The sequence below is a fragment of the Trifolium pratense genome, linkage group LG4 (genome assembly GCF_020283565.1).
Source record: "Trifolium pratense cultivar HEN17-A07 linkage group LG4, ARS_RC_1.1, whole genome shotgun sequence".
Lineage (NCBI taxonomy): Eukaryota > Viridiplantae > Streptophyta > Magnoliopsida > Fabales > Fabaceae > Trifolium > Trifolium pratense.
In genome coordinates, this window is record NC_060062.1 from 13,122,766 (window position 1) to 13,134,058 (window position 11,293).

General features: G+C 32.4%; 2 protein-coding genes across 2 annotated transcripts; both read right to left on the reverse strand.

Moving 5' to 3' along the window:
* Positions 1-2,088: 2,088 nt before the first annotated feature.
* LOC123923429 (equilibrative nucleotide transporter 3-like) lies at positions 2,089-7,008 on the reverse strand. Its single transcript, XM_045976119.1, has 10 exons — positions 6,852-7,008; positions 6,490-6,568; positions 6,290-6,394; positions 4,324-4,479; positions 4,086-4,229; positions 3,731-3,836; positions 3,454-3,626; positions 3,204-3,364; positions 2,452-2,710; positions 2,089-2,353 (listed from the first exon to the last, which is right to left on the reverse strand). Exons 2-10 carry the CDS (start codon positions 6,526-6,528, stop codon positions 2,246-2,248), a joined length of 1,251 nt encoding a protein of 416 aa, XP_045832075.1. The 5' UTR covers positions 6,529-6,568; positions 6,852-7,008; the 3' UTR covers positions 2,089-2,245.
* Positions 7,009-8,038: 1,030 nt separating this feature from the next.
* On the reverse strand, positions 8,039-10,106 carry LOC123922136 (transcription factor MYB13-like). The gene is made up of 3 exons (XM_045974880.1): positions 9,953-10,106; positions 9,713-9,842; positions 8,039-8,420 (listed from the first exon to the last, which is right to left on the reverse strand). The coding sequence occupies exons 1-3, from the start codon at positions 10,083-10,085 to the stop codon at positions 8,039-8,041; spliced, it is 645 nt and encodes a 214-aa protein (XP_045830836.1). The 5' UTR covers positions 10,086-10,106.
* Between the last annotated feature and the right edge of the window lie 1,187 nt (positions 10,107-11,293).

Below are 11,293 nucleotides of genomic sequence, written 5' to 3' on the forward strand. Positions count from 1 at the left end.
CCTATTTATAGAAGAATGGCAATATCTTAGTAACCGCCTTCGATCTTGACAAGGTCTCCACGATCTTTGATAACTGCCGGTAACCGTTTCAAAAATATTGAAAACCACTTACTTCTATCTTTTTCGGCTATTTGAATTTTGAATCATGATGGAAAAACTTTTTTTTGGCATGGTTGTCCAAGCTTCCTCGAATTTGTCTGCATGTCTCAAACTCGTTTTATTTGCGTACTTTACATACTTCGAAGCCTAGCTGACTTTTGAATTCTAATTTGACATTTTACATGTAACAAATGCCCCCTAAAGATGTCGATGATTTTGATGCTTTGTAACCGATAGGCTCAACGATTGCAAATAGGTGTACTGCCGCATTGATAACCTCGGGAAAACCTAAACTATCACTTCACGTTTCCACTCCCCACGTATTTTGATTACATTTAAACGTGTAAGTTAGACAATTTTTGCTACTTTTAAAGAACTTCTCATCGTTTGATTCCTAATCATTTGCTAAATTTCTTTTGAGTTCTTCAACAATATAAACTCTATTTTTTCTTTTTGAATCGTTGAAAATCCGGATGAAGAAGGAGTCATTCAAGCTCTTTGGAAATCCCAAGTACTGATCTCTTTTTCTCAGGATCTAATTCTCATGATTTCCTAGGGCCTTTTACTTTCAAGAAAAACATGAAGGCGGTTGTACCATTCTTTCCGGTCATCCTGCACATCCTTTATTGGCTTTCCGGTCACCCTATAGATGCCTCCTTTCTTAGTGCAGATGCTCAGCAGTCTAGGGCTATGCATACTAAATCTGGCACAATTCCTCCTGCGTATTGCAAGTGGTTCGAGCGATTAAAACCTGAAAAAAGGCTTCTTTTGGAAGTCAATCGGTATCTACGATTTGATTATCTCGTCTTCTAAGGCTGTCACTTGCAATTATCCCTAAATTTTTAGTCAATGAGCTACTTGACAAAAAAAGTGGCTAACTAATGATACAAATACTTCTGGTGAATTTACTCACATAATTTTACCTCTCTTTTTATTTTTTTTCAATAGTGTGTGTGTCCAAACACTTTTAATTTTTTTTTTTGAAGAAGCTAAATTAGCCCACCCAAATTGGCGTCAGAGAGAATCGAACCTCAGACCTCAAGAGGAGCACACTCCCAGGTTCCAAGCCAATACCAATACACCAACTCAAGTGGGTTAACACTTTTAATTTGTGATTGTGCTTATGTAAGTATTTCATGTTATATTATATTAGTAGTGATTTTGCTTTCTTTCTCCATATCAAAAAGGGAAGGTGTGCCTAAAGGGGATGTTGCTAGTTTGACATGCAGTTATTTGGGTGTTTTGAAGGACTCGGAATGATTGGGTTTTTTTTACTCATCATATATAACTTTTTTTTTTGTACAACTCATCATATATAACTTTAAATCATCTTGATTGATCGACAATGTAAAAAATTATACACTAACAGTGTAATTATTCTTTTTAATACAACAATTCTCTTCTTTCTTTATTATTCATTTGTGGTATCTTCTTTAGTGAATCACAATGTGGGTCTTCAATTATTCATTGTGTCAGTTTTGTAATTTACATATTCATTCATTTATGATTTGAATTTAGTTATCAATGGTGCTACATATCGCGAACACTTTTGGCAGGATAATAGAAAAAGACTTCTATAGGGTACTACATGAGTTGGAGAGAAAAATAAATGTTAGAGAGGGAGTAGGGACAAAACCAACCAAAAAGTTGAGAAAGAAGTTTGAGAGACGAATATTAGGAAGAATGTATGTTGTTTGGGTCGTTGAAGATCGAAGATGAAAGGATGAGAGAGCAAAGAAAAGCTAATTTTTTAATATTATTTTTAATTGAAATTAAGTAAACAATGCAAGTGGGTGCCACTGCCAACACATTCGTGAGGTTTTCATGATATTTTCGCTCTATCAAGTATTTCCTTTAAAAATAATCATAATTTATATTTAATAATTAAAAATAAACAAATAAATAATTTATTTATTTTAAAAAATTATTTTGTGCTTGACACGGGTATACATACTATATACTACTAGTACTAGTTAAAAACAATATCAACTAAAAATTAGCCTTAGTCGCTAAACAATTGAGAAAAATTGAGCAACAATGTATTTAGCTTTGAAATCGAAAAGAATGAACACCAACACTGTCCAAAGAGAATTTACTAAACAATATTCATAATCACTATTTCAATAATCTGTTTGTGAATAAGGCCTCACCATCCTTTACCAATTAGCCACAACCAATCAAGTAATACCCCTGTAAAAATACCTCCAAGAATAAAGAACACCAAAATATTTCCCAGAGCATTTTGTTCAGGTCCCTACATAAAGTAAAAAAACACAAAATATTAATTAATGTATCAACATTTATTTAACTCTAAACTTTTAAAGAGCTATAGTTTCTTATAGGATTCTTTACCTTGTAACCTTTTGGTGCTGCAGTGAGAACACAAACAGTGAGGTAACCATTGGATAACCCTAAGAAAGATGTCAAGAATATCATCCATCCTTGAGTACCATACTTTGCCGTGAAATAAAATGCCGGTACAAGTAAAAATCGCAAAACAACCGCGGTGGTGATCAACTTTCTGGACTCCATATTTATGATTTTAATCAGTGGAACATATCGTCCGACGAGATCCCATACATTGTACATTGCAATTAACACAAGAGCATACCTGTAATATAAAAAATGGATTATATTAATAAGCTCTTAAATTGGTATATACATACAAACATAGAAACATGAAAATTGGATGGAAATTTTTTGAAGATGCATCCAATTATATCTATATGGTATGATTTGATTAGGATGCATTTGCAAAACTTTTTTATACTCAAGACGCACAAGTTTTAAACTCAGGTTTATGGAGTAAATAGTCAATTTGATCCTTCAATGTCTTGAGCGTTGTCGCTCTCTGAATTACCACAATTGCAAAAAGTTACTAACAAAAAGTTTCTGTTAGTTAATTTGGTTCTTAAATGTGTTTGTTATTAATCACTTTAGTGTAAAAAGTTACTAACAAAAGATATATTGAGAGATGTTTTTTGAATTTTAGATACATTCAGTGATATAGTGAATTCACTACTCACATTTCGGGATCAAAATGATTGTTTCGTTGAAGTTTATGACTCAAAATAACCAAGAAACCATGCTGTTAATGAACGTACCAGGTGCCTAAACTGTGTTTTCCGGTATCTTCTGATAAGAATCCAGGGAAAATAGACAATGTGAGCGTATAGATCATAAACATATCAAGTGCATAATCAATGTTTTCCTTTAACAATTGTTTCTTTCCTTTGCGCTCGAATTGTGTTGATTCTCCAGTAGCCTGAAAAAACGTAAATTAGTCTAATAAATAAACTGAATCTCAAGAGATAGCAATTTCCATGAAAAACAGAAAAAAGAAAAGGACAGTACTCCTTTCGGTGAGGTCTGAATGCCACCTGCAGCAAGATCAGCTGTAACAGTTTTCGATCCTTCTGATGCTGCTTTTGAACGATAGTACTTCACAATTGGTAATTTAGGAAACACAAATGCGTAGAGAATAACGCAAAGAAGCTCAAAGATTGTTGACATGACAAAGAACATAACTGCAGAAGCACAATATAATTACAAATTATCATTATGTTATGTATGAAACTATACTAAAACAACTTTTATGTTTCAAAGCTAAGCATTAGAGTGTTGAACTTACTGGCTCCTTTGCGAAGACCGTCCTTAGAATTATTAAATATTGCTTTTGTCATTAACCGCAAACCTGATGTTAGAGCACCTGATGCTGCTTCACCAGCAAGAAAAGACTGCAACAATAAAACTATTAAAAATTTGCATATATTAAAAGAATCTATTGAACCTCTTATAGTAAATTCCATTAGTGACTATGAAGCACGAACACTCCTCAGATTAGACGTGTATCTTGATGTTGGACATTGACACATATGATTACATTGAATTATGTCAATTTCTTAGATTATTATCGGTGACGAAATGTCAGTGTCCATGTGGTTTCAGGTGTTTGTGTCCGTGCTTGATAGATTAGTGATGCTGACCTGCATAAATTCTGGGAGCATGTAAGATAAGTCTCCAATCATTCCTCCTTGTGTATAGGCATCTGCTATTCCGAATATACCGCTTATTACGCATACACCGATGAAAGGTCCAAGTCCTCCTTTTCCAGATGTTGCTAAATCCAACTGAGGAAATTAAGTAAATAACAAATATAAAATCGAAACACAAATCCAAAATCTATAGGAATCAAAAGTTTACGAACAAATAAACAGGATTTACAATTAACACAGCCAAAACGCTCAAGAAAAAGAGCCAATATCCAATTAGATTCCGCTTTCTTGTATTTTGCTTGGCCTCATTGTATGCTAGTATTGCTATTGTTCCAAATGCAAATGGTTGATACACAAGAGTAAGCATTCTAGAGGGATGATAGTTCTGCACAAAGAGGAAAAAAAGGAAATTATAATTACAATAATAACAAGTTTGAAAAATACAATCACTTAATGTTAATGACTAATGAAATTCGTTTAAGTTGTACTCATTACTCAACCCCTATTATAAAATTGGATATTAAAAGTTTAAAACTGCAAACATAAACGGAAAATTGAACCAAGAAAACTCTGTTTTTTTTACTCTAAGAGACCGTTTAATTTACAAATGATGAGTACATGACATAATAACACAGGACAAACGTTTAATGTATTGAACAAATTTGGTGTTGTGCCCCAAGTGAAGTTTGTACTGTCCGATCTCTTATTATTTAACAGATCAAACGCACCATATGATTATCAAATAGTAATATCTAGAAGGTTGGTTAACTATACTTATTTTTTTCTCAAAGTTTCAAAACTTGTGAAGGGACTACAATGTTCTTATACTATCTAAAGCCAATTCCTTGACCTCTGTTATATACTTTTATACTGCGTACCATTATCCGAGAGAAACATCAAACAGAACAACCATGTTCTTACTGGAACATTATATTGTGAAGGTGATTACTTCTCTACCCTCACATAAATTGAGGGTATATGCCCTATGCTGATGTGACACCAATGAAATTCATCCACATGTAACTAAGTTAAACATAAATAATATTTTACCACAAAGTAATTTTAACTACTTTTATTTTCAATTAATTATATTTTAGGTTACTATTTTTCTTGAATTATATTTTAGGATATTTGTGTAAACGCTTCACTTTACCGTCAATTTTTATCACAACGATCATTCCTTCAACAAGACACTTCTTCGTCGTGGTCTTCTTCTTTGCTGTGAGTGACCGCTTCTTCTCTTCTGCAATTGTCGTCACCGTCGCCATTTCTCCTCTTCTACAATTGCCGCTTCTTCTTGCCATTCCTTCAACCTTCAAACGCTCATTCACCTCTTCCGGAATCACTTGTCCATCATCAGCTACGTTTATTCCAGAATCAGATTCGGCTAGGTAACATTGATTTTATTTTTTATTTTGTTGTATGTTTTAATCACTTTCAAGCTTGAAGGCAGAAGGCTCCATACAAAGAACGAATCTGAAGCTTGAAGGTGAAACCAGAGAACGAATCTGAAGGTGAAATCATAACGAAGATGAATTGAAAGTTTTTTGACGATAAGAAGAAAGCTTTTTTTTTAATGCCAAGTAGAAAATTATTTGAGACCGTAAAACAATTTGAAGACGAGGCAAACAAATTAGAAGCAATTAGGATCAAAATGTAAATTCATAGAATATAATACTTAAAATATAATTAATTTAAAAATAAAAGTAGTTAAAATTACTTTGTGGTAAAAAATTAATTATGTTTGACTTAAATACACGTGAATGAACTTAATTGGTGCCACATCATGTCACGTCACCATAGGGCATATACCCTTAATTTATGAGATGGTTAATTAGAAAAAACCTATTGGGAAACATTATCTTCCTGTCGAACTCTGGTTTAGCGGGGCCCCTTTCGAGGGGGAAAGGAAGGGAGGGGATCCTCTCAATTGACATTACCGTCCAGTCACATCCCATCCATTCATTTGTTTTCATCATATATAATTTTAATTATCACTAAAATCATGAAGGGTGAGGATTAACACTGAAATCTCTCCGGTGATAATTCCACAGGAGACAACCTTGTCCCGGAAAGGAAGGATTAACAAAACAAAACAAGAAAGGAATAGAAACATGAAACTGAACCAAATTGAATGCTGCTAAACTAGAGATATACAATAAGATGCATCAGAATTGAGAAAGTAGATAAATTACCGGAAACAAATATTCATAGTAATCTATTATTGTTAGCATACTGTTCCAAGAGAAAAGAACACCATTGCCAAGAAGCCAACAAACCACCAATGCTGTAAATTTTCCCTGTTAATACCAAATAACTTAGATTAAGAAATAATACATATATATTTTATTTACCTAAAGTAATTAATCAATTAGCTATATATAATATATATCACCTCAATACGTGGTGGAGGCTCAATTTCAGTGTCAACCATGGCTACCTTAGATGCTTAATTCTCTTCAATCAATCAAGCACTAAAAGAATTAACTAATGTGAAAAAATAAAACTTTAGTCAGTGATTGAAATAAACCCTAAACTCTAAAGTTTCCATGCAATTCTTAAGTAATTTATTCACACCAAGCACCATAATAAAATAACAATAAAAGAAAGATCAAAAGAAAAACAGAACAAATACCTATCAAAAGGAAATACAAAAACAATTGAAAAGAATACAAATATCTATATGCAATTGTAGAAGAAACAAACAAAATCATATAATTTGGCAAAAAAGATAAGAAGAAACAGATAAGTACTAACTATTAAGAGAAGATGAAGATTCAGTTGATAGAGGGTGAGAGATTCTTGGATGATTCTTTAAGAGGGAATCAGAATATAAAGTGATGTGATCAAGTGACTAGTTAACAGAAAAAGAAAGTTTTAATTTTCAAATCGTGCCATAAAGTTTCTAAGATATTTGGATATTTTTTGTTACAAAAACAGAAAGAAAAGATGCGTATATCGTTTGATATTTGGAAAGAAAAATGTTTGGCTACATAATTTGCTCAAATTTTGTTACACCTTTGACATTTTGTGGACAGAAAAATGGGCACTAACCGATCTATACGTTTTCAAACTTGTTTTGCGCTCATGCATTTAAAATTGACATAATCATTAGGAATGATAATTAAACCCAGTTAGTAACGCAAAAAACATCCATAATAGGCAGAGTAAAAACATGCAATTTTAGGTACGACACGAATATGACTGACTACCCGATAAAATAAATGGGCATAGATACCTTAGTATCCACCCTGCCCCATATACTCATTGTCATCCCTAATAACCACGTGGTTCGGGTCGGGTCTCAATGAAAGCATCTGGCCGGGTGCGGGTCGGGTCTCACATGCAAAATTGTGAAAAAACAATAACATATGTCGGTCTCTTTTCAATATTTTTCTTTCTTTCTTCGGCTTCGAGCACCTCTCTCTCACACACACAATTTCATATGCCTTCACTTTGTTATTCTTATCCATATTAGAGGAGAGAATTGTATATGTTGATGAATGGCTGTGAAAGATGCTTTAGTAATATCTTAGATCTGTTTTAATTTTCTACTTGAACAAAAAAAAGTATTCATTAAATGAATTTTTTTTATAATAAAGTAAAGGTAAAATGGAGTTAACTTATTAATATTTGTATTTTTTAATTCATGTGCGAAGCGAAACTCTAAAAGGATGAAAGATTTGAAACGGAGAAAGTAACTTTTTGTATTTTGAAAGATGGAACACATAACACATAACACAGCCTAACGTTTGTTCTCTATTATTTACTGTGCTAGATAGGAATCCTATTGTGTAACATTATGCATTGTACGTTCGAGAGAATCTGAGTTCGATTTCTAGTAGAAATAATCATTGGCTAGACTTTATTTATCTTACAGCCGAGTCCTATTCTTTTTGAAAACCAGACGGTTAATACCAAAAAAAATGCATTGCACATTTGCACTACCATATGAAAAATGGATCCTCTGCCTCTGATCCATACCATGAAACGGGAGAGTAATCCTGACCCAATGCATTTTCTGAAATAAATGGTTCAGTCCAAAAATTGTTGCTGAATCCATCCCATATTTCCCAAGAAGCAACACTATCTTCTTTTCTATACAAGGTCATGTTTAATTCCACATGACTAGAAGACATTGAAGTTGAACTTTCCAAAATGTGGTTGGAATCATCACTAACATCCTCACTTGTTGTTTTTGTCTTTTGAATCTCTTTAATAAGGTTGGTCTCATTGTGCCGTGAGATTTTCTTTAGGTGACTGTGCCAGTAATTCTTTATTTCATTGTCTGATCTTCCGGGTAGACTTTCGGCAATAAGAGACCATCTGTCACAAATTAATAATTTGTCACACAATGTTTTAAATATTAACAAAATAAAATGATTGAATCAACCACAACTCAACAAAACTAATATTAGTTTAAAGTCAATTCAAGTATTCAACCACATATCACTAGTACATACATGTGATATGTGGTTGAATACTTGAATTAGTTCAATCGAACTAAAGTATAACTGATGTTAAACCAATTGATAAATTAACCAATTCTCGATTCAACTGAGTGAATCGAATAGTTCGATTCGATTCAATTTTAAGAACATAAACTAAACTGTAAAAGTAAAAACTTCATGCCCTTCAATCATTCTTCATGTAATTTTATATGCAATTATTTTTTCCTCAAATACCTTTATTTGATGAAAACAAAAACAAGTCCATTCGGATGGTGATTACCGAAAGTGTTTAAGTGTCCGTTTGGAATGTTTGTGAGTTTTAGGTTTTTAGTTTTGAAAGTCAAATTTAAAATCACAATATGTTTGGATAAATATGAATTCGAGTTTGATTTTATTTAATTTCAAAATAGTTATCCACACTATAAAATTCAAAACCAAAAAATAGATTTTATAATAATTTTTTAAAAATTATACGTCTCACCAATTGTTGTCAACCACCATTCTGACCACCTCCAACTATCACTATGCCCACAACTAATCACCACCATTCCATCCAACTTTGATCATCACCACTGACTACCACTTTGACCACCATCAACCACCACCGATCACCACTCTTATAGACATCTTCTGATAACCACAAATTTCTATTATTTGGTAAATTTTAAGAGGTTTATGATAATCAATATTTATTTTAAGTTTATCTTTGAAAGTGGTTTCGGTTTTTAAGAATTTTTAACTCCAAGCTAAAACTAGTTTTAGTTTTTAAAATTTTTAAAACTCAAATCATATAATTCATTAATTTAAGCCACCAAATCATACTTATGTCTACGAATCTAAAAAAAAAAATCTTAGTTTTAGTTCTTAAAAATTTCAAAAAATAAAACATAAAATCATCCCGAAGTCCCGAACTCAGAGCTATCATGTATTTTTTGGCATTAAAGTATCGTCCTCCGATCCACAAAGGTGAAAGGTTATAGTGTATGTTCCCAACTAAAGTACTACAACACTCAATATGGGTGCAATATTTTTTATTTTTTTCAATAGAACTGAGCATCCAACACGCGACCTCTAGTATACTATTCAAACCATTCACCATTAATTAAACCAAACGGCCGGGGTGCAATATTTACTATCAAAGATTAACAAGAAATAACAAAATCATACTTATTTCCATGCTTTTTGTGCAATTCCATGATCATTTGTTCCTCCTTTTGTGTATAGTTCCCTCGTTTTAGATTTGGCCTTAAGTAATTCATCCAACGTAGCCTACAACTCTTTCCACATCTTGCCAAACCTGTCAAAAATCATGATTATCCAATAATACAAACCAATAACTTTTTTTCTAATATATATAACTCTTGAATATTAACTTCTACTAATTATTTTGCTAAAAAAATTTCATACCGGCAACTTTGGGAAGTTGACGCCAATTAGGATGACCATGCCTTTCAATGTAAGCAATAAGCCTTTGATCCTCTTCCATACTCCATGCACCTTTCTTTGTTCCATTTTCATCAAAATAAGGTGCTCTGACCATTTTTTTTGGGACAAAATTAAAGTGAACTATATAAATTGAATGAGCTCAAAGACAAAAAAACATATCTCGGTATTAATAGTGTGATATATGCTATGATTGAAACGCGTATCATGTGTTCTATAATCTTTAATCATGACTTAAACTTTATTTATTTTTTTTGATAGAATCGTGACTTCAACTTTAATAATAATAGAAAAAAAATTATAAATTATTAGTGGACCCACACTCCTATTTTATAATATTTTTGGGACGTAATTCAGTAAAGCCTATTTTATTCTTTCACACGTAAAAATGTGTGCAGTGTCCAAACATTCATATTCTGTAGCTTCAATATTTTATGGTTATGCGATCGGAGGAGAGAAGAATAAGGGATAAAAATGAAGGCGGAGGCTAGCATGGGAAAGGGATCTAGGTCTCCCACTGTGGGAAAGTTCCCTAAACCGTTGGATGAAGAATGATATCATGCATTATCTGTACTTTATATTTTTTTTCTGTCCCTCTCTCTTCCCATCATCTCTCATGTCTCTGCCTTTCTTGTTCTTGTGTATGCTTTCCTTTTTTCTACCTCAAAATCACACCATCTTTATTTTCTTTAAATCAATAAAATAATACACAAACCTCCCAATTTAAACTCTTATTAACTTTATTTAAATTTCAAACCAAGGGTATATATAGAGTCCATTATTATATCTATACATCATAAAATACTGATAAGTGAATATAGAAAAATCCAATCAAGCAATTGAAGAACAAAATCAACTTAAGGCCTATTGAATCCAACACAAAATCAACATAAGAACCAAATAGTTTTCCTTGTTTATGAGTTTTTGGTGTGTTGCTTATGTTTTGTGTTTGGCTTGTTCTTTTGATTTTTTGGTGTTGGTCTTCCTGTTAGCTTTGGAACTAGTTACAGTTCTTGTATTTATTTCCCGTATTTGTCTTAGCGTTGATTGGAGATTTTGAGTCTTGCAATGCTACTTTTGAAGAATGTGTTTCCCGGTCCCAAGCACACCCTTTTTTTTTTTGGAAAAATTGGTCTTAGTATCCGGTGCTGAAGGTTGAAGTTTTCATAAGAAATAACAAATTATAGAAGTAGTAGTTGGGTGTAATTTGTATTTAATTAAACTATGAACAAAAGAAATAACAAATTATAGAAGTAGTAGTTGGGTGGAATTTGTAGATGAAGAGATGAAGAGATGAAAGAAAAT